Source organism: Varanus komodoensis, unplaced genomic scaffold (genome assembly GCF_004798865.1).
Source record: "Varanus komodoensis strain SLA01 unplaced genomic scaffold, ASM479886v1 scaffold7_1, whole genome shotgun sequence".
Taxonomy (NCBI): domain Eukaryota; kingdom Metazoa; phylum Chordata; class Lepidosauria; order Squamata; family Varanidae; genus Varanus; species Varanus komodoensis.
Window position 1 is genome coordinate 13,006,527 of NW_025336479.1, and position 26,516 is coordinate 13,033,042.

The 26,516-nt window shown below is 46.8% G+C and overlaps 1 protein-coding gene across 2 annotated transcripts; it reads right to left on the bottom strand.

Annotated features, from left to right (window-relative positions):
* Positions 1-24,699, bottom strand: HOOK2 (hook microtubule tethering protein 2). Of its 2 annotated transcripts, XM_044453760.1 has the most exons (22): positions 24,592-24,689; positions 20,294-20,379; positions 19,755-19,827; positions 17,636-17,686; positions 16,577-16,709; positions 16,027-16,094; positions 15,652-15,714; positions 15,041-15,121; positions 12,774-12,931; positions 12,531-12,671; positions 11,949-12,150; positions 11,436-11,546; positions 11,149-11,236; positions 10,119-10,188; positions 9,373-9,510; positions 7,103-7,190; positions 4,578-4,612; positions 4,181-4,263; positions 3,729-3,832; positions 3,420-3,527; positions 2,233-2,304; positions 1-1,403 (listed from the first exon to the last, which is right to left on the bottom strand). In XM_044453760.1, the coding sequence occupies exons 1-22, from the start codon at positions 24,637-24,639 to the stop codon at positions 1,230-1,232; spliced, it is 2,175 nt and encodes a 724-aa protein (XP_044309695.1). In that variant the 5' UTR covers positions 24,640-24,689; the 3' UTR covers positions 1-1,229. The 2 variants fall into 2 exon arrangements, with proteins under 2 accessions (XP_044309695.1, XP_044309696.1); XM_044453761.1 differs by lacking the exon at positions 19,755-19,827 and having other exon boundaries at positions 24,592-24,699.
* Between the last annotated feature and the right edge of the window lie 1,817 nt (positions 24,700-26,516).

Consider the following 26,516-nt stretch of genomic DNA (forward strand, 5'->3'; position numbering starts at 1 on the left):
AAAGATTTAATGGCCTTTTTATTTGTAGTGTAAGACATACCCTGCTACATCACTGTATGCCAGGTTTCTGTCCAATAGAAAAATAAAGAGGCAGAGGTACCGACCTGGATGAACAAGAGAGCTTTACAAAGTATATCATTTACAGCATTAAAACTATGACCTTTACTAAAATAAAAAATCAAACTTTAAAGAACAAATTTTAAAAGGACACCACATCTTACAAATCCTCCCAGAATGGGAATATGATCCAAGAAGGAAAGACTAGCAGGAGAGACAGAGTAACACCATTTTGAAAAAAGCACCGCACTCTAAATATTGCTGTAAGGACAGAACAGTTAAAGGTGTGCACAGAAGCTATCGATGGGCAGGACCACCAGCTCTCCTCACCCACCTAAATCTAGAGCCCAATTCATGTTCATAGTTTAAAATGTTCCTGGTTTTTGTGCCAAGGCCCAGTCCCTTCTTAGAAGGGAGTGATAAGCCACTAAGCAAAGCTCTGTCCAATGTGCCTCGGGCACCGTAGTGTGGGTAGGGTGGGGGGAGCTAGTTCGAGCAGGTGGGCATTATCCGTGGAAGCAGAGGTGGGCAACCTGTGGTTCTCCCATAGTGGATGTACTCCAATTTCCATCGACTCCACCAGGCACAGCCATTGGTGAGACATGACCAGAACTACAGCCCAGTGTTTGGAGGGCACATCTCAGGTTTCAAAAGGAGTCATTCAGCTCATGGACCAAGATCAGAGAAGCCTTCGTCCCCAAAACACACCTGGAGAGGCTCTGCTATCCCCACTTGTCCGGCAGGGAAAATCAGAACTACCATGAACAGAAAATGTCCTCTCTGTACCCTGTGCAGGTGGGATCCCTGGGAAACGCGTGTTTCAAAAATGGCAGTAACACGGGCAACCAGAAGCCACGTACAAAACCAGAATTTAAGAGGGGGGATCAAGAGGGGCAGCAAAGGATGCCTCCTCGTCACCCTGCTTGTAACAGTCGCCAGCTGTGGTGGGAGGGGGAATATGCAGGTAAACTGAGCTCTTTGTTGCTAAAGATGCTTTCCGTTTTAGAAACAAAAGTGCTCGTCCTCCACTTAGGAGGAATCCTGAACAGCAGAGAGTTTCAATAGTGTGAATGGAAACTGGAGTTGCCAAATAAGTACCATTGCACGGGAAACAGAAGCACAGTTTCCACTCCCTTCGGAAACATTGCCTCCAGCGCATACACTTTCTCAGATCACGATAATTGAGAAGGCTTGTCCGCACCAATGTAGCGAAGCAGCAAGGGCTGAGCTCGGCTCAGGTGGCCCCGTCGAGCACTGGTGGCCAATCTTTGCTGGGCCAAGAAGGACTGGACAGTCGGAGGGGTGGAGGATCGGTCTTCTGTAGCTCGTTGGTGCAATGCCAGGCCCTGCAAGCAGGAGAAAAGGAAGGTTCTCACTTCCGTCATCAGACCCTTGGATGACAGTTCTTCAGAACTGTTTCTCCATGTGGCTTTGAGCAGGACCGAATGCACCCTCTGCTGGAAGTTGTCTGATTAGATCCAAACTGCTCCTCCTGCCAGTGGAAGGGCACGTCTCGCAGCACTGTCCTCTCTTCCCCACTGCAGCTGCTGATGTGCCCGCTAAATCTGCTTGAGAGTTTGGGATACCCTCTGGAGCAGATTTAAAAGTTGCACTCCAGGACACCAGGGAAAGGAGAAGATGCAAATATCTTACCCTTTTGCTGGCATAAGAAGAGATCTGGATCCAGGCACAAAAGCCCTACATTAGAAGTGGTCATGTTTTGCAGTTCCAGCCATGTAACAGCCTGCACTGTTTTGTGCCACTCAAGCCACTTTAGCTAGGATCAAGTGTAGTGTGTTACAGCAAAAGATTAAGTGCACATGCTAAGTCTATTTTCACTACACTCAGAAGACAGAAAGCATGTTGTCTGTACACGTCCTGCTTCCCCACACCGGGAAATCCTTTGATGCCCCCTTCTGGCTTCAGATATTTCATTCAAAAGATCCCAGTGGCTGCCAAGGTAGGTACAGACTTCTAACTACAGTAACAGCAAGGAATGTCAAGATGCTAAATTCTGAGACCAAGCTCTGTGTGCAGGTCTGTCCAATGTACAGTTCCTGCACCCTGCTATCCAGAGTGCCGCAAACATCCCACAGTCCGGGTTCTGCCAGCTCTGCTGCTTGGCAGTGTGCCAGCCTCTCCTCCACACTTAGGTCAAGCCCAGTTTGAACTCACCATATTATACCAGGCAGTGATGATCAGCTTTTCTTCTTGCTCTTGTTGGGATTTTGTCTTCTCAAAATCGGTCTAATATGAAAAAGCAAGAATGGAATATAACCCATTTATTAAGGGAAAAAAATCGGGCTTACTAGTTAAAGTTATAGAAGCAGCAAAATAAATTCTTTAAGTATTACCAATCTTGTTACCAGAGTGGATCTCAGGAATTTTTGGAAATGTTTCAGCTACCCAAATCTATTCCTGAGCATTGTCAACTCTGATAAAGTTAACAGGGGAGAAGATTCACTCTTATATTCAATAATTGAAGAATAAAGCCAATTAGATGTCTTAGAAACCGAATTCTATCCAAATTTTGCTGTAAAGCAGGGGTGGGCAACTTCAGGTCTGGGGGGTCATTTCTGTGCCCTAGACCTTCTCCACAGGCAACAGTATAAAGGATGCCTGCCTGCAAGAAAAAAGAGAGTGGAAATAAGAGCTACAGAGCACTAGGTTAAGTTTGTTTTTTGTACAAGCTAAATTTAATCTTTTGGTGATTTGTAGTGGCTATGGAGTGCCAAAGAGGCCAAATTTAACTTGAAAAATATTTGCTTTACATTTTATTTCAGGGAAGGGCAGTGGGGTTACATGTTACTCATCCCAGTTTAAACCACTGCATACTGAAGGGGGGGGGTCATTCCAGATACTTAGAACCAGGCCAAAATACTACCAATTCCCATAGAAGGGATCTGTGCTATACAGAATCATTCAAACTAGTTCCCCTACTAAATGTGAACTATAAAATCACAAGTAGTATTTCAGCAGCTACATTCAATGACATGATTGGTATATATATTTACCCAGATCAACCAGTCCTAAACCTGTTTCAGACTACAGAAACCATCGGGCAGATTTCAGGATTCAAAACTGATAGACAGTCTATCAGATATGGGGCTGCCACACATTCCAGGGTTCCCCAAATGGCCTGACCAGAGTGGGATCACATGGACAGCAGATTCAAGTGCTGCATGATCCACTGCCAGCCACATCCGGGTACCAATTGACTGGGTTATCCAAAAGCCTGGAGGCCTTCTGACTTATCGGACAGGGGACCCTTTGTTACAGGAGGTTACGAAACCCCACCCAAGGAGACACCCAAAGTGTGAGAGGGGCTGCGACCCCTGGTCCTACGTAGCAGTGAAGCTCACCTCTAAGTGGCTTATTTTCTTATCCTTTTCCTGCAGCTGGTTCTTCAAAGCCTGGATTTCCAGAGGAACTACATGAGGCTGCTGCTTGGGATCCAGCTTCTTGATGACCTGTGGAACAGTTGAGACAATTTCCAGCATTACTAGGCTGTTTAGAAACTCAGACTATTTCACCACTAGGAAAGCCCTGAAGCAGCATTCCTGACCGGTCATGTGAGAACATGTGATCTACGAAGCCATATAGCAATACTTTGCCAATACATTTCCATAGGCATATAAACAAGGACAACGCTGTGGCAAGATCCTGCTTACCGTGCATGCCTTGTCCATATAGCGTTTGTATCGCTCCTCCATGGCTCTCATGTCTTCGTCCTTCTTCTTCAACGACTGCTGTAGCTCATCAATCTTCCTGGCAGCTGTCAAAAAAGGCAGGGCATTAAACTTATCCAGAGATCTAAAACCTGGATAGCAGAAAGCAAGCGAGAAAAACTTTGTGCTAGGCTAGTACTCCTTAACCCAGTGTTCTCCAGATGTTAGTGACTGTAATTCCCACCATTCCTCAGCACTGGCCATGCTGGGTGGGGTTGATGGGAGTCCAAAACAGCTGGAGGACACCAGGCTGGGGTAGGCTGTTCTTACACAATGGGAAGCCCAGTCTAGTGTCCCACTCCAGTACCTGACTGGGTCACCTCGTCTGGTGGCCAGAGAAGACTGGGTATGCATCTGACAGCCTAAAGCAATGGAATCGGCATCCAGTCACTTACTGTTGCTGTCCACCTTGGGCTCCAGTTCATCAAGGCATTCCTTCTTCTTCTGAAGCTCTGCATGGGCCTCATGCAGTTTTTCTCTGGTCAGGGCATGAGAGAAAAGGGAGGTTAGCATGTGACTGGCATGAAGAATGAAGGCCAGTAATTGCAAGGGTAGGAGCGGAGAGCCCTGGTGCAAAGGTGTGGAAGATAAGTTGCAAGCAGCATAGCATGTCTTATCCATTCTTCCAGAGCCCACATCAGAGCTCTGGTCTTCTACCCTTTTTTGGTTTCTGGACAGGCCTGTAACAGGCTCAGAAATGCACCCAATATACAGAAACGAGCCTCTTGAGCTTTATGTTCATGGAGCCCTCGGTCCTACCCTGCCCCAGAGACTGTGAATGGAAGTACTTACAGGTGTTCTTCCAGTTTCTTTTGCAGCAAAGAAGACTAAAAAGAGATCAAAACGAGTGCTTAGGATTTTTTGTGCTATGCTGAGTCAGCCGGTTATATTGCTTGCTAATTTATGTACTAGGGTAGCAAGGAACAACCTGTTATGTGCTGTCTGGCTACCAGAGTGAGCTAATCCTATGTTCAATAAAGGTTGCATCAAACATTAACACCTGTCAGCTTCCTTAGGGGTGATGTACTGAAGGCCTGGAAATCTACATTCAGGTCATGCCTGTTAGCTACACGCATGTATAGGCCTCGAAGGCCTCAGTCTGGCTGGGTGTGGGGCACCAGGAGTTCACGGTTTTCATTCAGATCTGCTCTCATGTGCTTCGGAAGACAGGTTGGGCTGCTGCTGGACTCAGAACCACTCTGTTGAACCAGAGCAGCTTTGCAGGCATGGGCACCAAGGCAGCAGAGAGCAACAGGTAGAATATGTGGTATAAGTGGACTGAGCAGAGTTATCAGCTCCACACCAGAATCCTGTGTGTATGAATGAGGTTGCAGACCTTAACGCAAGAGATATCCATAGCAGTTAGTATTTACTCCTTTATTCCAACAAATTCCCCAATTTGATGCCAAAAGTCCAAGTCTTTTCCCTTTCTGCTGGACCACCCAGACTTTCTCACTGAAGGGGTATCAGCAAGGCCAGGCAATGCAAAGCAAGATTGACTCTAACTTACACCAAATGTTTTAAAACAGGTTTCTTATTCTCTCTGCAAAGTTAACCATATTATATCACAGCAGATTACTCCTACTGCTGCCATGTAGACCTGCAAGTTTGCAGACCTTGTGAATTTATACCTCCACCCACTAGTCTTCTATGTCTCACATCTACCTATGCCTGAAGGCCTCATAGGGAGGGATATATGCAGAAATCAAAATCCTGCAACAGAGTTCTGCTACCTGGAGATATGATGCAAGAACTTTTTTTCTGTTCTGAGAGCCCTCAGCCTATGGGGTGGCATATAAATACAAGTAAGTTTGGCTTGTCTCATACAAGTGAAGTGTTATGTGGCGAATTCAGTCCTAGTCTGCAGCTACTGGAAATGCTGCTTCACTTCATTTTAATGACTGAGATCTCAGCAGGAGTTACCCAAACTGTTTCAAGCCATAAAAGTTACAAACTTTTAAAACTTTTTAAAATTGAAGCACAAAATAGAAGCTTCTGTGCACTTGCTACCCCATACAGGAAGCACATATCCTAAGCACAGGGCAAACCTACAGTGCTCCAGTGCTCTCTGCTCTGCTTCTGACCTGCGTCTTGCTTCTCCTCTCAACTAGGGCTCTCAACAACCTGGATATTGCATGCCGCCATTGCCAGTGATCCCCATGAGGCAACAACCTTCTCCTTGGAAAATGCTGACCTGCCTTTTTATGGATTATATTTGTCTATGAGGTGGACAGTGGGCTTCATACTCTCCATCCCCCAACACACGGATGCTCCATGTGCTAGCCTTTGCTTCAGTGCAGCAGCTAGTGACTGTCACTTCTTGCACACATCTCCTGGGAAAAAGCGTGGAGCACATGCAGTAACTACCTTGTCTCAATCCAGAAACAGATCCAAGCTACTAAGGTGTCCTGGTAATAACTTGCCCTTTGGAGCAGCAGTTACACAGCCTTGCTGCACTGGCGTCCCTCCACACCGTCAGCATTAAGGCCCCTTACAGCATGAACCCAGCGTGGCTACCCTTCCCTGACACAGCGAGACCCAACACTGACATACAAGAAGTGACAGCAAGTTTGCAGCAGAGCAGGGTAGAGAATGGAAGCAACGCAGGATGTGCAAGTACTTACAATGGCCTGGACAGGACAGCCAGCAAGTCAGAGGGGAGAAAGAGAGGGCCATTAGCATAGTGAGATGTAAGAGGAGGGTGGGGAAGAAGAGGCCTGGTGAGCAGATCATGGTGAGTTCAAGAACAGGCAACAGGGGAAGAGACACTTAACTTGGGCCAAGCTGTACTAGAGAGCCTCCAGGTAAGCAGTGCTCTCCGCCAGACACTGCTTCCATGTCCAGCACGGTCGCTCCAAGCTGGGACTCTGTAGGTCCCAAGAGTGCAGCACTGTATGTGCCATTTATCTTGGCCATTCCATACCCTCAGAAAGCTCTGCCATCCACATTATGGCAGTCTTGTCAAGTGGCAATCATAGTGTTGAGGCTTAAATTCTCCCTTGTTTGTTGCTTTGAGTCCCAAGGATAATCAGAAAATAGACAGACCTTTCCATTTGATATAGCTAAGCCAGAGAGCCCACAATGCTAGCTAAGATGGTACAGCCCATGTATAATGCCTCCTGCACAGAGGCGTTCTTTAAAGACACAGTTCCAGCGTGCAACCAGCAGATGGGTACCTGAGAGCTCCTGTTACTACCCCCTTGCAAGGAAGTCAGCACCGAGGCAGAATGGATGAATCTGGCTCGGTGAACATTTTTTGACACCTCCCCATAAGCCCAGCTCAAGGTCTCCCGCAGCCAATTCCCAGGGCGACTCACATCTTCTGCCTTGCTTCCTTGCTCCTGAAGGGCCCGCTGGAGCTCCTCCACTTGTGCCTTGAGCTCAGATATCTGTTGCTGGCTAAGTCTAGATGGGGAAAACAAGCAGAGTAAATAGGGGGAGGACCAGCCATAAATAGTGACAAATCCCACACTGTTAAAATGCAGATTTCTCGTAACAATGAGATGCTAGCAGAGAGGTGTATCTTTTAGCAGCTCAATTCTATGCATGTCTACTCACAAGTCTATCGCATTTAGTTTGCTGGGGTTGCTATGAAGAAAGTGGGTACAGGACTGAATCTTAAGACAACAAGAATTAAGCCTCACTGGATACACCTCTAATTCTGTGCAGCCTTGTAAAAGACTACACTGTTAATCGGCGCTTCAGTTCCTGAGGACTCTCCACTCCTCCTTTAATTTTTGAGATCAAGGGAGAAAAGCAGCATTGCTCATCATCTTCTCCACAGCTAATGACTAGGGATAATTTTGGCCCTGTTTTCCACAGTGCAGCTATCGATTATGGTTGCTAATAGAGACATGAAGATATGAGGAACAAGAAGTGCTCTGTATGATGAAGCATGAAGTGTAGCTCTAAATGAACACTATTATTTATTATTATACAAGATTCCCAATGAGAGATGTTCCTTGAAGTCAGAGATGTTGATCAAGTTTGAGGTAACTGAGATCAGTTACAAACCTAATGCTCATCTTAAAGAAGGCATTGCCCCCAAGACTCCTAACACTTGAATTAAAATTCAAGCCAGAAATAAAATCCCATCCTATCCCACCTTCTAGGCTACCAAAAGAATAGTTGACAAGGCACAAGGCCTCTCCAGACTGGAAGAAGCATTCATAGTCAAGCAAAGGGGGAGCTCCCAAGCACCCCTACCTGTCTTTGACAGCAATAGCCAGAGGGGAAGCCCTGCCAGGACCTCTGCTTGACTACACAGAGCTGCCCAAATCAGACAGTCCTGTGCAACTGGGAATACTGGAACCTGTGTTCTAAGCCCGTTTGGAGCTTCTTTGCAGTGCAAGATCATGAATGCTGGCAAGCACGTAGACTCTCAGCACACAAATGACAGGTCCACAGCATGTCATGTACGAGGGGGGGACTGAAAAAACCAGGAATTACCTTCTGGAGGGCAGGGCCCTTGTAGTACAGGCTCCCCCCGCTTGGTGAGTGTTCTAGGAACCATCTGCATCAGTGTACCCAGCTGGGTTGTTTGTTTGTTTATTTAGAAAATTTCTAGGCCGCCCCATTCGCCGAAGCCTCGGGGCGGCTTACAAATAATTGCGAGGGGCTACATTTGGCTTCAGTTAGGGTTTTGTTTTTTAAAGACTCTTTCAATGCATTTGCCTGTTTCGTAATGGCCGATTTACACAAACAACGTGCAGCAGTAAAATTTTGTTCAACTGAGTGTTCAGCAGCTTTTGACCAAAAACAGAATGACCCTTGTGCCCCACCCTCCCTATTCACCCGACCTCAGCTTGTGTGGCTTTTTTTGTTTCCCTTGATGAAAAAAGTCCTCAAAGGGAAATGTTGTGCCCACGTGGAAGAGGTGAAAAAAAATGGCAGGAACACTAAAGGGCATCAGAATTGACGCATTCAAAACCTGTTCTGAGCAGTGGAAAAAATGTCTTAATAGATGTATTGCATCAAAAGGAGAATACTTTGAAGGTGACTGAAGTTTGAATACGTAAAAATAAATACACCATTTTTTATAAATACATTCCTATTTTTTTTGGTCTCCCCTCATACAGTATGGGTTTGTGGGACCTTGTAACATTCCACAGCTGCATTTTTTTTTTTTTTTTTTTTTTTTTTTTTTGCGAAGGGGCAATTTGTGTGTATGGAGTGGGTGGTCTCAGAGGCAGTCAGTCAAAGTTTTTCCCATTTTAAGGTTAAGCTTGCCCATCACTAGCAATAAAACATTTGCGTTAAATTCATATTAGATCAGGTGAAGAGTACCTCCTACTTAAATATATACACGTGGCTTATTCAGTGGGCAAGCAGTAAGAGTTGTCCCACCAGTTTTAAATAGGAGGCCAGTATTAATGGATTTCAAATGCAGAATAGAAAGTTCGATTTCTATGCTAGATGTGCCAAATTTAACAATTCAGGGTAATCAGTCTGGCATGCCTGTTTCCAGTTAGGAAATGACATAAGACCCCGAGTCTTTCTTTTTGAGGAGCCAGGGAAGAAAGGCCGAGACTCATAGGTCCGTTCCTTACACAGTAGAGTCAGTAAACCTTCCACAACTTTTGGATACCTTTGCTGTGCCTCCAGCTGGTTTTTGGTGCGGTTTGATTCTTCCAGCAGCCCCTGCAATTCAGCCTGCTGTTGCCGGTAAGACAATTCTTGCACACATAACATTTTGTTCTCATGCTGCAGTCGCACAATGGTCTCCCTAAGCACAGGAAACGAAAGTGTTAGGATTATCAGATAGGGGAAATGAGGAGTTACATATTTTGATGCTGTGAGATGGGGCAAGAGGGATGGGCTGAGGGGCAGCTGATTCTATGCATCTTACTCATCTTACTTAAGTCCAAGACTGGACTAAAGAGGCTGCAGGCTCACTAATATAGCTTGTATGCATGTGGTGAGGGGCAAGCCCTTCTGAATTAACTAGGATATCTTTAGGGAAGTTTCATTCCTGAAGGGAAAAAACAAATTTTGATTAGTAAGAAATAGGAGAAGGCTGGAATACAAGCCTCAACAAACAAGCTGTAGGCTTCACTGGGAGTGGCACTTCTAGCTACAAAGTCAGGAAAAAAAAAAAAAGACACCCCCACTTCCGGGAGTGTACCTGGCCCTCCTTCTCTACATCAAAGACTCCAGAAGTGATAGAACCATGTTCCCTTCCAATCTTCCTAGCTTGAGTCCTCTGACCATGCTAACTTAAGCTTTCAGCTAGTGGAAATAGTCAAGTATTACCACAAAGAATAGTAAAGGCTAAGCCTGTTATGCTGTTCCCATCCCATCTCCAACCAAGGGCCCAATGAAAACAAACTTTACTTGAGTTCTGCTGGCATAATCTCAGCTGCCAAGTTATCCACAGGAGGAGCAATTTCTTCTCGCATAGTATCTGGAAGGGAACAGGGACGGGGAGAGAACAGGAGATAGTTTTTTGTTGCCTTTTCCCAGAAAAATACAGGTTAACATAGAGGAGCCAATGGAACCCAAAGACTGTTTTGTTATATGTACAGCTTCCTAAAATGGGATTATTACAGCCCTCAGATCACTTGATCCAGCCACAGCTGGACAGATCATCTGACCTGAGTTTAAGCTATGCAGTTATGCAGCCCGGTAATATTCAGCAGCAGGTGCTTAATGTTAGCATTTTCTATCAAACCAGGAGAAAAAAATCAGTCAGGCAAGAATGCAGGCTGGGAAAAGCTACTCAGACCAAGATTAAGTTGGTAATCTCCTATCAGGCAATGGTCAACCATACCGTAAGGTCTTCCATACAAGCTGTTGCAGACACTCCGGTCAGAAATGAATGAATGAGCACAAGAGAGAAGGAAGGGAGCACACACGCTGCAGCAAAGCCTTTGCAAGACAGGGTCACTCGGCAAGGCTAGACTTCTTAAAAGCCTAAAATCCTGCCATCCAGCTCTCCTACAGCTGATACGATTCCAGCAGCAAAACTAGCTGCAACCAAGCAAACAATATCTCAACACTCAACCAGAAATCAATCAAGAGACATCTTGATAAGATGCATGCCTAAACATGGTCTTATTTTGTCAACTAAATGTATGCAGGATACCTTGGGACAAGATAATCACCCTGTGCACATCACCACCAAGGGTCCCCTCGCATGCATCCCCATCCTCTGCATTGTAGGGAATGCCAAGCTGCCTCTTCTGATGATCACAATGGGCAGCTTCCCTGTTTTCACTGGTTTTGCATGCGTTAACAAAGCTAAATGTGCAAAAAGTCACAGTGACTTTGGAGCTGTTAGCCCTTCCACACGTTCCCATCCTCCCCACAAGCAATCCATCAAACCTCCTCCAAAATGAATGCTGAGACGTTTTCCCCAGCTCACCTGCTTGGCTTAAGAATTTTTGCTGCACCTGAGCACATCGCAGCTCTTCATTGGCCTCCCGAAGGGCATCCCGCTCTTCAATCAGCCTCTGCAATAAAATTCATACAATGTTGCAGAAGGGGGAAAACCCTTAACCCTTAATATATTAAGTTGCAATCGACCATCACCAAATAGATTTATATGCCCCAACTGCTACTCTGTCTCCATATTTCCCTGTTTTTGTCACTACATCTTTACCCCAAAGTCAAGGGGAGCACGGTCCATCCTGAGAATCAGTCCTGCATTACCTCTTTTTCTTTTATCAGTGCCTCAAACTTCTCCTTGAGGTTCTTGAACTCAAACTGCCATTTCTCTGCCTTCAAGGCTTCATCTGCATGTTTGCTGTGAAGTTCCTGCACCTGGAGAAGGAAAGAAAGGAAGCATACTTTCCGTCCACCATCTCTTCCTGCCACCTTCCTGCTCCAGAGCTACCTGCAGTGTCCTGCCTCATCACAGGTAACCTGGGCTTACTTTTAGCGCTCCTGTAAACTATGAGACTGAACACAGGACTGCTCAATACAATGGATCTGCCTGAAGGTTGTAGTACAGCTTCAGCTTTGATCTATTGTGGGTTTGGATTTTCACTTGACTTGACAAGTGTTACTTATGTTTGAATATAAAGACCAGGCCCCTAAGCCCAAAAGTGCTCTAACTTGCTTTTGGGCAGCTTCAAGTTTGGGTCATGGTACTGTTCCCTTGCAATTGTTCCGACTCTTTGGAAGGCTTCCAGCTTTCAGATCTAGCCTCTTCCACTGTCTCACCTGTCTTTTGTGTGTTTCCAGCTGTGCACGTACAGCATTGGCTCGTCGCAACTCCTCCTCCAGTTCACAAGTGCGCTGCATGTAGACAGTATTCCGCTCCTCAAGCAGCCGGACCTGCCGTCGCAGGTCACCCAGGTCTTCCAGCTTCTTTTTGTAGGAATCTACCATGGCTTCCAGCCGCCCCACCCTATCTGACGAGTGGCTGAAGCGGACGAAGAGTGGCAGAAAAGCAAAATGCTTTATAGCTTTTAATATCAGAGCAAGTGCAGCTGTCATCCCTTCACTTTTTATCCAATAAAGTAACACCACTGTCTGCAGAAAGCTTCAGTGTAAAGCACCAGGAATTGCTACACCAAGGTCAGAGCCAAACACTGGAACAATAGTGGATAAGAAACAAAATACCCCATTCATCTCAACTCAAAAGCTGTACATTCCAGCATCCAGACTGGGGTTATCTGGTACTTTCTCCTGCCAAATGGGCACCAAGCCCATGTACACTGGCTTAAAAGGCACGGTCACGGTAACAATGAAGAACAGGAGTTAGGAAAGAATATTGCAGCCCAAATATCAAGGAACACTCACCGGAGCACATCCATTTCATCTTTAAGCGCTTGTGCTTCCTCTGCCAGGCTGGTCAGCTCTTCGTTGCGGTGTTGCAGCTCCTGAACCTCTCTCTCTAGATCTTCACAGCGCACCCGGAAGTCATCCCTGCTGCTTTCCAGTCTGACGAAAAGAACTCGTTAGGTAGACTTCTGTTCAATGCGCTGCAACCCGCTCAGCACATTAGAGGGCCCAACCTCTGGCTCTCCCCAGTATCAGCCTTACCGGAAGTTCTCTTCTTGCAGCTGCTCTATTTGGGTTTGAAGCAGAAGCAACTTCTTGCCAGTAATCCCAGCAGCATCCAACTCCAGAGAGCTTTTCTGCTCCCGAAGGGTCTTGTTCTCCAAAGCCAACGTATTCTTTTCTTCCATCAGGATGGAGATCTGAAAAGGTGTTGGGCAGCAGAGAAGAGTCAGACACTCTGGGAAGCCACAGAGCTCAGCACTGCTGCCATCAAGAATCCAGCACAGTCCACTTCAGCACGATGGGGAATTTGGCAGGGACTTGGAAGCCAAACAGCCTGAGCAGTTTAACCTTATCTTACAAGTGAACTGGAGCAGAGGGGCAGGAGCTAGAGAATAGTCCCTGAGGTCTTGTCTATTGACCGCTCTGCTTTCAAGAACAGACTGCAGAGAAACTAGACCTCTCACTTTCTATTAATCTGTCACATGAAGCCACAAATGACTTCCTTCTTGCTGCTGCTCCGGCAGATGGCTGTATCTCCAAATCTGAGAATCAGGAAGCCATGCAGCTGTTACAAAGTATATCAGACAGGTGCTTATGTGCAAGTGTAGGAAAGTGTCTATATTTGGTCTCCTATCCTCCCCCACCATAGCACCTATTGAGACCAGTCTTGTCAGGGCGTTTCTTGCAGCAACCAGTGACTTACTGGGTGGATTTTGACAATCCAAACTGGGACTGTTGGAGCCTGGCAAGTAAATGCTGGCAAGCGAGAATGCTCACCCTCTCCTGGTAGTTCTAGCAAGCTCTTGTCAAGGCTTGTGCTCCCTTGATGGATGTGAAGGCCTTATTACAATGAAGTGTCTACCTGCTACGAGGGTCCCAAATTGCTGCAAAGTTTAAAGCAGTGGTGGGGAACACGGAGCCTTCCAGGAGCTCCTGAACGGCAACTCCCATCGGCTCTAACCATTGGGGAAGACTGAGAGGCGTTGCAACTCAACGATGTCCGGAGAAGCCACTCTTTCCCCAACCTCGGATCAAACGCTGCTAACAGACGAGACCACAGAAGAGGCCAGGATGTATTCCATCAGCTTTAGTAACTGGAAAAGCTTTCACGCACAGTTTAGTGAGCTGTGGCGGGGCGGAGTGTGCATTTGGTGCTCTATTAGTACGGAGCCAGGAGGCTCTCCTTACTCCAGCCAGACACAAGTCCACTTCCGTATCTGGAGCAAGCCCTCTCAAGCAGCTGTTAACTTGTCAGCATGGTGCATGCTCATGCAAGGAGGTTAGGCTGGCCCCAGCAGGCAGAAGGCTTCGCCGCTGGGTGGGCAGCTTTGTTATCATAGGCAAGAGCTTGGGGGGGGGGGCACTCACCTTCTTGAAGGGGGCTGCATCCCCAGGGGCACCTTAGCACCTTGGAGGAGTAAAGGTGGGGGGCGGGTTAAGGGAGAAAGTTCAGCTGGCCCTTCGCAGGTCCCCACCCACCCACAGCCTCCTGTCGCTACAGGACCCAAAAGCATCCACAGTGATACAGCACGTATTTCAATCCAGCTCTTCTGCAGGACAGTGGTCAGATTCCCAGCCCTCATAAAGCAAATGGAGGCCCAGGGTGGCTGGCCCAGGGTCACAGGCCACCTCACGGAGCAGGCGCAAAATCCGGAGCCAGGTGTAGCCCCAGAATCCCCAGGCTGGTCTCGGTCTCCACTTCAAGCGCCTCAAGACACAGGGGATGGGGGAGAACAGCTGCTCACCAGGCACAGGAGGGCAGGCACTCACACAGCAAACTACACCCCAGCCCAGCCCAGCCCAGCCCAGCCGAGCCGGCACCATGCTGCCCAGCAAGCCCACCGCATTCCCAAAGAGCAGCATCACTCGTCACCAGTGCCAGGCTGCACGGGGCAGTGGAGGGCAGGTCCCCACTGCCTTCCCCAGGGCAGGCCAGAAAAAAGGCTGGTCTCAGCAACTCTGTGAACTCAGCACTCAGGGAGCTGCACAACACGGGGGGAAAGGCAAATGATGTTACGGCACTGAAAAGAGTGGCTCAAGACATACCCTTTCCCGGCCACTGGCAGTCACCCCAGTATGCATGGCAGCACTGAGAGTGGCCCCCGTATGCACTGACCCTTGCTGAGTGCAGACAGTCCAGCAGACTCCTCTAAATGCCAACTTTCCCATTTGACTGGGAAGGACAGAGCTCATCTGAACAGCCCTTGGTGGCCACCCCTGGAAGCAGGGTAGAAGCTGCCTTCCAGAGTCATTGCAAGCAAAGCTGGCCTCCTTCTACAAAGACCCAGAGCCCAAGGGGCACCCACCTGCTGCTCCAGGTCATGGCAGCGCTGCTGCATGTCATCCGTCTCCTCCAGGTCATCACTGAGGAAGTAGTACTTACGGGACTGCAAGACAGAACAGATCAGCAATGTGAAAGAGGGGCGAGGACTCCGTGGAAGAGCTTTTCACCACATAAGCAGCTCAGACCAGCACAAGCCTTCTCTCCACCAGGGAAGGTGGGGCTCTCCTTTCCCACTCAGCACAAGCCTACTGCAGGGCTGCTCAACCTCAGGCCCATGGTCCCAATCTTGCCCTCCGGGCCTTCCCAGAGGACCATGGCCCCTTCCCCTGGCCTCACCCTTTCCCCCCTGATCACTGGATGGTTTTTTGGGGGGCTGCACCCCCCGTTCTAAAAAGTTTGAAATGCCTCTCTTATGGCTTAGTTACTGGAGGTGAGGGCTTTAAACTAAAATATGCTGGCATTCTGACCCCTCTCCTTTTGCTTTCAGCCCCATCTACCTTGGGATGCCAAAGAGCTTTGCTGAAACAGGATCTAGCCCTGGAGGTGAAAGAAGCTCAACACCCTGGGTCCATGGCTTTGGCATCATTCAAGTTTATTCCACCCACACACTCCCGTGTAAACCATCATGGGTACCTGACTGTCAAAGTTCCCATACGTCTCTGAGCTCAGTGTGTCTGGTGAATCTTTGGTCAACAGCTGGAAGAGAGGAGTGAAAAGCTTTAGAAACTGGCAGCACACAGCTGCCTCCGCACCTTTCCAAGCTGCGTATCCTGGGAAGCAGACATAGGTGAACAAGGACATCTTCGCTGACTTCCATCTAGAGAGGGGCAAGGGCTGGCATGGAGCAGAGGCACTAATAATTTCAAGTCACACTGGACCAGAAGCACTGGCTGGGTTAATAGCTGAGTTTGAGAGGCACTAGCCAGGGAGATGGCTTGGATACCAACCAAGCATTCCATTCAGTGCCAACGAGCTTCATCCCAGGCAGCAAACCACAACCACACTCACCTCCTGTATTGCTGTCATAACAACGTGCTGCACAGACTCCTCCAGGGTCATGATCTGCTGGATGTGATCTGGAAACAGAGGAGGTTCAGCCCTGATAATAAAGCCTGACTCCTTTGGCCACTGCCCCATGCCTCCTGCTGCTGGAATCCGGTGGCTACAAAGGCTGGGGCAGAGCCTCTGGGATAGGGGTTCGATCTGCGATGTGGCAGAAGGCCAGGTGCTAGCACACACAAGGAACCACAGTCCGGAGCCAATCTCAGTGGGGAGCGGCAGCAGAGGAAAGAGTAGGAAAGCAAGAGTCCAAAGAGACAGAGGGAGAGAGGAGGCATGAGCTGAAGGAAACTCTGCCGCCACCTGAACAAGGCAAGAGGCAGCACCGCATCCCTGTGAGTGGCACAGCAACGTCTCAGCAAGTGGGACAGTTAAGAGCCAGACCTTCTCCCCTGGAGAGCGAAAGCAGCCGCTGCAGAGAAATGATGCCTCTGGCACAGATGTTCACGCTGTGCCAGGGTTACATCCCCTGACTTGCTGCTCACTTGCATATACATACCTTGCTTCCTCTCACAGCCGATGGCACAGCCTAGCACCAGCTGCAGCAATTTGCCCAGCTCAGCCGTGTCAGACAGTTCCCCAATCAGGGCTACATCAGGCAGCAGCTGCTCTGGGACTTGGTGGCCCAGGACCTGAGGATATGCAGAAGAGAAATCCAGATGTAGCTTCTGACAGACAGTGGACCTTCCAATATTCCTGCTGTCGCCACGTCCTACCCTCAGCTCAGCACAGCTGTTGGTAGCAAGGTCCACGCCAGACAGAATAGACAGCAAGAACAGTTTGTATGGGAGCTGGAAAGTTGTGCTTAAGGATCTTTAATTTAGGCTTGGAACAGGCCCAGGAGCCTGTAGCAAACAGTAATTTCCTCCAGGTTACCAAACAGGGAAGCTCTCAAAAGCAGCAAAATCCATTTCTTGGTTACCAATGGGCCATATGTTATTAACCAGACTAAATGGGCTGGTAATTTGGGTGGACTTGCAAGGCTGCCTTTACTGGCGATCATCTATTGTCATTATAGTCCTAGCCTGATCTTCCTCCAGACACTGCAGGGAGGCATCTATGGTCTCCTCCTTGCTCCCACCATTTTGTCATTGTAAATATCCTACCGTGAGGTACGTTAAGACAAGGGAAGATAAGTGTTTCAACCTTAAGTCGAACCCAATTTGCCAACAAAGGAACTTGACACCAAACCAATTCAGTCTAAGCCCAACATTTTTCCCAGTACACCATCATGACTCTCAATTGATTTATATTTTTATACACAGAGAAATGAGTAAAGCAGAGCCATAGAACACCAGCAACACACAGTTCCATTTGGAGCACACCTGTTTTGTCAAAACTATGGGTAGGAAGCAAGGAATACTGGTCTCCAGCCATGAACCCCCAGCTTCAGTGCTAGCTTCCATATGACCAGGCCGGACAACTGTAGGTTAGATTCTATTTGCATTCACATGCTCATTTGTTGCCTAATCACAGTCCCTTAATTTTCACACAAGGCAAGATACGCAGGAAGGCCTTACCGACACGCTAGCCAACCCAGCCCAGGGAAGATACTCACATCCTGGGAATATTCCACCACACTCTGCAGGACCTTCTTCAGGTTGCTCACCTGGGGACAAAATGGGAGAAAAGTGACACATACATTTGTCGGTTTGTCCATGTATGGGACACCTACTTCCCACTAGCCTAGGCCCAGTTCCAGGGTCAACTACGTTCTGGCTTAGAATGCAGGAATGGATAATGCAGCCACTGAGGTGGAATCTAACATTTCCTATGCTGGGCTAGAGAAAGAGGCAGCAGACTTCAACCATACTTGGATGGGAGATGATAGTCCTGATGCTCCAGCAGCAGCAAAATCTAGGAATGAATGTAGGCCAGGCCTCCTATATTTAGTGAAGATGCCTTTCAGTTAAATCTCACCCTCCACTGCAGATCAAAGGTCAGCCCCGATCAGCTAAGCCAACATGTTATGGATAGCCGTCTAAAACCTGAAGATTGTACTCGTACATCCCTGCTGTGGCCAGGAGGGCAAAGTTCCACTGCCATGTTGCAAGTCCCTTCAATGAGCAGTATGGCTCAAACTATTTGCATTTTGTTCTGCCTGGAAAAGGAAATGCCTGGAAAGCTAAGCAGAGGCTTGGGTGGCAACAGCAAATCAGACTGGTTTTTCCCGGTGAAAATTCAACTGACATGGACAATGGAGCAGCCCTATTTGCTATGCAGCAAGTGTAGGGCCTCCTGAGATAGTAAACATCCAACCTCCCCTCTGTCTGACTGTAATTAAGCCTCACTGTACACCAGCCTTCCTCAGCGAGAAGCCCTCTGGATGTTCTGGGCATCAACTCCCACTAGCCCCAGAGAGCATGACCAATGGTCAGGAATGATGGGAGCTGTAGTCTAACACATCTGGCTGGGAAAGGATGTTGCACACCTATGGAATCGGCTCCCAGAGTCTTGGGAAGTAAACTGCACTGTACAAAAAATGCTACAATTCCACTACCAGAGCAGATTCTTCTCTTTACTAGACCAGAAATAAGACAATATTTTTCTTCTTACACACCTTTCAGGACCACCCATTGTTCCTCAAGTCTCTTATACTCCCAAGTATCTAAGCGTCCTAGCACACCAAACTTTCCCTGAGTTCATGCTTGCCTTCTTTTAAGTTTCCCTTCCTGCCTCAGAATTTGTGAGCTCCCAGTTGGTGTCCAGCTACACAACTGATCATCACAGGTTTTTCCTGCATTCAGACAAAACCTATGAAGTTGTCTAGTTAAACAATCCCTCTTCTATCGCTTTTCAACATATTTTCCCATCTCTAAGTCCCACTGTACTTCCGTATTCTCTCCACTTTCTCTGAAGCCACAGTCGTGCAGACACTCCATCTCGCCAACTCATTCTTAACCTACTCCCCACATCTCTCTCTTCCTTTGAAGCCTCATCGTCAACCATTAAATGCTGCATAGCCATGGTCCTTCAGCCTAAAGGGCAAATTCAATTTTGTAGAAGCTCTTGGAACGGTATTTCAGTGGTAGGTAAGGCTGGAGATGAGGCTAAAAATACAAAAAGTACCAGTATACTTTAGCCTAAACCCATTACTGCCAGTAACAAAGCTCTAGGAAATGCATTTCTACCTTTTAGAATGGAAAGAACACTGAGCAAAAGCCAGGAAGCAGCTCATGAGAGTAGCTTGGGGAAAGAGTGGGGGCAAGAGAAGGGGGCAGGCCCTCTGGGGCCAGGCTGAGACCTCAAGAGGGCTGGATTTGGTTCTCAGGCCTGAGAGTCCCATCCTTGTTGTACTGTAATCTCTCAATCATGTGTTTATGTGGAATAACTGGATTTGTCTACATTGCTATTTTATGGGCACCTTACAAGACTGCTCCACTTCTCAGAATGAATTATCCCAGTTATTAACACTTGGGCTCTATATTTTGGTTAAATATTTCAAGACAAAGAGCAGCAGTTCCCCAGAAGAATAAAATCAGTGAGATTGTGGGCAATTCCCCCAACATGCATTTGAGGTAGATTTCCCCAGCATTCTTGATCCAGAAGGGGTTATTTCTTGAATACAGAGCATCGTGTGACAATGCTATTATCAAGATATTGTGCCAAAATCTCCTGTCTGGGTTGCTACACCTCTTGACCCGTGGAACAACAATTCGTGCCATCCTATTTCATACCTTCAGCCTCCAGTTGTCAGCAGCCTCATCTTTAATTCTCAAGAGCCATGTTTCATTGAACCAAGAGGGGTCTCTGGGGAAGTTAAAACAGCAACAATACTGTCATTGGTCTTGACTGGGAGAAGAAGTAAATACTTTACAGTCGGCCACAACTGCTCAGTAACTCTAGGCTCTCCCATGAAAGCTCCCAGTGACACTGTGGCTCTGCTGATGCTATACTTCACAAAATCAGACTTCATTCACATGTTTCCATTGTGACAAAGATGATAAGTGTCAAGTGCCATCCCCTCTCCCTAGATGTTTATCCTTCTGTTCTGCCAGAATGCTGTTCTGTTCAGCTACAAGCCACTTGCTAGCAAAGTAATAACAACAACAACTCCTGGCAGCACTCGTTCAGGTTATCAAACTGTAAGCTAGGCTAGGGAGAAAAGAGGAGACACCAGGGGGGCAGACAGCGTTTCTGTCAGGCTCTCTTACGATTAGCATCAAGAGAACCCTTTAAGAGTCTTCCACCTTTGCTACAGTTCCATGACACTTACATCTTGTGCAGCACCTGAGCAACTGTGACCCCACTGGCCAGATCCTCTTCCTTGGCACATGGAGATGGAACATGAAATGTTTGCATCTGGAAAAAGCAAAGCAAGTTGCTAATTAACGCTCTGTTCTGAGAGTGAAAGAGAAGGAAAATAGCTCCATCTGGGGAATGGGGCAACCCATTCCAAAACAGATGCAGCTCTGGCCTACAAAGCAGCCTACAGAGGGACACAACTAGAATCTGTCAGAATAGTTGGTGGGAATCTTGATTCCCAGGAAAAATAACAAAACATTTTCTGGGTAGTCCCCAACTGCCATGCATGCATTTATGAGGACTGTGAAGTTACATGGAAAATTATCTCTGCCCAACTCCAGTGGGATTCTTAGAGGAGATTAAAGACCAGTGATTAGCTTCCAAGTTCTCTATAATTTCTCAAGGCAGTGAACAGAACTTAGAATTCGATGCCAATAGATAAATTTGCAGAAAGACAACAGTGCCACCTCCCACCCCCACGCACAATGAGTTCAACGGGAGTACTCCCACATGCCTGCATGGTACTTGTACACACAGTGAATCATGAAGCAGAGGCAGCCCAGCTGTCATGCTCACAGCCAGGGTTTCTTCGCATACAATGGCACAAATGCTTCAGTAGCCACCTTCTCTTGAAGGATGAAGGTGCCCAGAAAACGACGACAGGATTTACCGCTAGGAGATCTACTACTGGGAAGGAATATTAAGTGTGGAGTTTGAGCACGGAGCCCTTCTGGTTCCTGAGCACTGCACAAGTCTGCCCTGGGAGAGAGCTTGGCTCACTCTTGCAATACATGCACAAAATCCCCTGTTTCCCCTGAGTTTTTAATCACTTTCAAAATGCTTAAAATATTAAAGTTTTCCATAACCAAAAAGAATGCTAAAACAAATAGACCAGATTTTTCCCTAATTTGGCAATACATATTTGCTCTGTATTGGATTAGTTTCCATGATGTCTCCTCTTTTGGTTATCACATCCAACAAATTCCACAAATTAGCTATGAGAGAAAAATCCATTCTTCCTTGGATTTTTGCATACCTGCCCATAATTTCATCAGCTACCTTAATTCTCATTGCCTGAAATGCAAATGGATTAACTGAAAATATATTTGACTGGATTAATTCCTTATTAGTGATGTCTTTCAGGTTGCACCAAACTCTATTTCATGCAAGAATCTGATTTTAGGAAGCTCTCTTATTCACTGGAATCAAACACAGAGGTGCTTAAGGGCAGGTCCCTAAAAGTCCCAGCACCCCAGCCAGCATGGCTAATGGTCAATGCTGAAGGACACTGTAGGCAAACAACATCTGGGGACCCCAGACTGGAAACCACTAATCTAAAGTAAGACTGTATTTTAGGAAAGCAAATGTATCTGTTGCTTCTTCATTTCCCTCAATCATTTGTACTTTCAGTAGACTATGAGGGGAAGCTTTCACCTTTTTACTTGAGGCATTCCATCCCATAAACACAAACAGGGCTTCTACAATCTCAGATTCTGACCTCAGTGTGCTTATAAACTGAAAGGTCATGCCAACTAGGGACAGCCTTAGTAGCACTTGCCAGGTAAAAACATCTTAAAGTGAACTGTCAGGAAAACCAGGCTAATCTGTCTAATAATGGCACAACACATGGTCTACCATTTCCCCCTGAAAACTAGCTTGGCCACTACTCCCAGGCTTCTCATGTAAGGCTGACAGATGTCCAGTTCTCTCCATAGGCATTAACCTGATGATGATTCCACTGGAAGTCTTACCAGTCATCTTGCAGTTCAAACTTCCCTAGCTATGTTTGTGGGCTCAGCCACATGGCTCTTAACAAAAACACTGTTAGGATAGCTATGTTCAGTGTTGGAGACTCCTCAATCTAACACCCAGTAGCAGAAGAAACAGATTTGTCAGATGCAGCCTGTTGCTACAGTGACAGGAAAAGCTGCTCATATTAAAATTCTTCCTCCTAACACAGCTGTTGCATAGTGAATCTAGGAACAATGATTCTAGTATTTTTGGCACTGAGCTAAGCATTGCAACAGTTGGCATCTTCAGCCAACAACTCACAGTGAGTTAAGGAGAAAGAAGAGTATTAGCAACAGAGGAACAAGCATCACTTACCACTGTCTATTAGTGGTGAAAGGAAGTGGTGAAAAGAAGACAACCATGCTGGGCAGTCGTTCTTAAAATGCCAAGCATGGCAGTTGTTCAACCTGACAGTTTTCCAGCAAAAAAATTATTTAATATATGTAAACAATACAGTCAAAATGTGATTATGCAGATCACAAAGCTTTTATTTAAAGCTTTAAAGTATCTCTCTATTGGCTTCACTGGTGTAAAAAACCCCAGCACTATAGAAACATTCTTCCTTTGGCATGCTATTGAATTTTCTGTTCTGCTATATGGAACAAATGGGTAAATCCCACTTATGCCTCATTATCAGAATGCAGAAGATTCTCTATCATGTCTATGGCATAGAAGAATATACATTCATTAGAAAAAACTTCCTTTGGCCATTCTCATCAAAACGTAAGTTAATGGATAAATAATACTTTAAATAAAGTGACTCTCAAGAGCAACCAAATGGTCCTAATACAGGTCAGTTTCAAAGAATGGTTTTGCCTGCAATCCTATATGTACCTGGATTGAGTTCAATGGGAGGAAGTCAATGAACTTACTTTCTGAGTAGGCATCAACAAGATTGTGGTCAGTTCATTTTTGCATAGGAGATATTCGGCAACAGATTACCAAGGCCATGACATTTGGCACAACAATAACCAATTGCTTCATTTTGTATTTAAACAGAAACAGAGACTGGGAAACCTGCATTAGCAGGTATAAATGGTCATGAGGAGGTTTGTTGAAAGAGTGAAGATCAAACAGTCCTTTATCACTGAGGTTGATAGCTGGAAAGAAGTACCCACCACTAGGTACTTAACATTTGCAGATAAAAGCCAGAATGTTATGTTAAATCAAAATATCCACCTTTTGTTTATCCCTTACTGAAATCCACAGCATCACTTCTGAAAAATTAAAGAAAAGGCAAAGAAATGGAAAAAGTGCTTTTGTGCTTGTTTCAGGCCAGATATGAATTTGTCCAAAACTGGTACCAGGCCCCAGTCCTTGGGAAACATACCTCTAATAATTGAATCCTTTCCTCTGGGATATTTTAGCCCAACCAATTTGGCTAGTCACAAAAACAAAATGGATAATGGTGGTGTTGAGCTTGAAACTCTAAGTTAATTAAAAACAGCTCTCTTTTCTGATGAAGTATTACTTCATATGCCTTAAATATTTTAAATTGCTGAACTCAATCCCTCCCTATTGTGCTAGGGAGGGATTGTATAAGTGGCATGGCCAAGTATGGATTATTCCATAAGGTGCTCTTCAATGGACCATCAGCATTGCTGTGTGGACAAAGCAAGGCATCTGGGAGAACATTTCTTGTGTGTGTGGAAAAAATAAGCATCATAAGGAATATGACCTACATCATAGCTGCCAACAGGGAAAGAAAGATCAAGGTTTAAGTTTTGCAAGTCTCTGTGTATGGGAGGGGTAGGGATGTGGGAGAGACAAGATCATTCGCAGAAACAGGAAAAGTGGTCCTGGTAAATGCAGAGTCATGATGTGCTAAGCCGAACCTACAAAAATAGCCCAAAGCTTTCTTGCAAACTTGTAACGTCAGGAGGATTTAACGGTAGCGCAAGGTTACAGCAGCCAGAACGAAAAGCATTACGGTAATACAGAATTTGGAATAGTATTTATGCTCAAGAAGACTGCCATTGCTCGCTCTTTCTTTCTTTCCTTCTTTCTTAAGCGAAAAAGGGATTCCAGGCGCTGAGAGAATGGAGGTTAAATTAATTATGCCTTCGCAGAGTCTAATCACCAATTCTGTGCGCACGATCACAAATCAGGTGGTTACAGAAGGCGTATGCTGGGTAGAAGTGTCCCACTCGCTCCTGTTACGATATATGTTTATGAGAAGAGCGGGAGGTATAAACCACGTCTGCGAAGATGTAGTAGGAGTAAAAATAAAAGTGGCAGTACACGAATCCCAAATTAAAAGGGTGTGGGTCTTGTGCAACATTTCTGGGCTCGGAACCCACATAGGAGGCACCTGTTGAAGGAGGACTTGGGAAGGCAGCGGCTTCCTACGAAGGCTTCGGGTTAACGGGGAAAGGCGGCAACAGGGGTGCGGGCGGCTGGTGCAGCGCCCGCTGGGGCTCCCCCACCAAGGTGCCACCGGTTGTCAGACCCGCCTCCCGCGCCCCGTCTGCGGCTTACCCAAGTGAGAAGCGCCCCGCAGCGCTCGCGCGGGCCCGTCTCGCTCATGGCTCCTCCACCACGAGAGCTGCAGCGGCACTCCGAGTGCCACGCCCCCTACCGGCCTAGAGCGGCATTCGCACACCTTGCGTTACGTCAACTCCTCCTTCTCCGCCATTTGTGACTTGAGGAGAAGAGATAGGAAAGCCCCGCCCACACCGCCGGAGACGCTCTAGGACGGAACCGCGCCAGGCAAGCTTTTATTACTGTATATGGCGACGGTTCGCCCCTCGTGGGGAGGGTCTGGTGCTGCACTGGTTAATTTCTGCAAAGCGAGGGGCGGGTGCTGAAGGTCGCTTAGAAGCTCTGTCAGCTGTCCTGGTTCTTGTTTTGGAGACCGGATGGCGGGGGAAGGATTCATTTAGTACATACGCACTTTGCACATGCTCAGAGGTACGCATTCTAGCCGTGACACGGAAAACGAACGAGTAGTAGTCTCCCGTTTCTTGGGCTACCTGCCACATCAAGTCGAAAGGGATGACCAAACGATTATATACGTTTAACAATACTAATTCTCGTTGGGGCAAACACTTAAATCGGAGTGGGAACAAATGAAATGCCTCTAATGAGGGCGGTGTGGTGAAGCCAGTGGTGTGAAGACGCGACCCCCCCGCCAGGGGACAGCAACGTGCTTTAATTTGAGGTTACAAGTATAGGAGTAAGCGTTGGCCTTGCCTGACATGGGCGATGCCGCTGTTACCCACGCTTACTTATGTCTGTGATTCCAAGGAATGGCCTCCACGCCTACGGCCACGCCGTTTATACGGTCATAAGAAGGGAGAAGCATGTTGCTTATTTCGTATCCCAGCTGTTGAGCTGATTACATTCTAGGAGGCAAAGAACCAAAATGCTCACTCATCACCCTCTAAGAACAGAAGAACTATGCTGGATCTGATCAAAGGCCCACCTAGTTCATCGTTCATGTGGGAAGCCCAAAGGATCTTTCTGCTTCTGTTCCCCATTAGCTGGTATCCAAAAGCATATGGCTTCGGATACTGGAGGTACTATGTAGCCATCATGATCAGCAGTCTTGTACAGCCTTATTCACTGTCCTCCTCACTTTGTTTCTTAGCCCCTGCCGGACCCAATAATTTGGCTTCACAGCCTTTATATGCAGCTTCAAAAGGCATGCCCAGCTGTGTAGTTTTGCTTTCAAAGCTTCCTTCAGTCCCAATCCGCAGTGGTGGGATACTGGACATTGAAGGCTGCAATTGTATGCCTACTTACTTAAAAGCAGATCCCATTGAATGTAAGTGGACTTGGTTCTGCATAGTGCTGGGCTGCATGATTCAATATAACCATAATGTGCTTTTATCCAAGTAACAGCGGACTTGCCAGCTACCAGACTTCAAAACTTTTGGGTCAGTGTTAGGTTGAGAGCATTTTTAAAAGTTATGTTCTCATACAAGGGAATCATAAGGTCTTGGATGTGGAATACAGTTACTTGTTACATGTGTATATCACACTTCTCCAGTGAATACAGAGTGATGTTTCAGTCTCAAAACAACCTTGTGAGGTAGGACAGTTAGAGATAGGGGCTTGCCTAAGACCACCCAGTATGTTCCATAGCTAAGCAATTATTTGAACTGGTGTTTCTCACATCCAAGGCCAACACACTGTTTATTGTGCCACACTAGTTGTTTTGCAGTATTTGGCAAATGTATGCCTCAACAAGAGAACCTTGTGTTTTATTCTCTCACATCCCGTGCCATGCAACCACTGAGATGGAAAACAAACTCCATGTGGGGACGTTCCTGGCCGGGTTATTTTGGCTGCCTTAGGTGGAAACGTGTTATCGGCCTATGTGACTCAGGAGCAACTCAGACAGTGTCTGCTCTCAGCTTCCCTTCCTGGGACAGTCTGGTATTAACCCACATAGTGCTAAC

What these genes read in the sequence shown, in the direction of transcription:
- HOOK2 (XM_044453760.1), bottom strand. Translation starts at nt 24,639, where the DNA reads ATGAGCGAGACGGGCCCGCGCGAGCGCTGCGGGGCGCTTCTCACTTGG. An exon ending in CTGACAACTGGAGGCTGAAG is followed by an intron (nt 17,687 to 19,754) that starts GTATGAAATAGG and finishes TTTTGTCCCCAG; the next exon opens with GTGAGCAACCTGAAGAAGGT. An exon ending in ATGGGAACTTTGACAGTCAG is followed by an intron (nt 15,122 to 15,651) that starts GTACCCATGATG and finishes TCTGTCTTGCAG; the next exon opens with TCCCGTAAGTACTACTTCCT.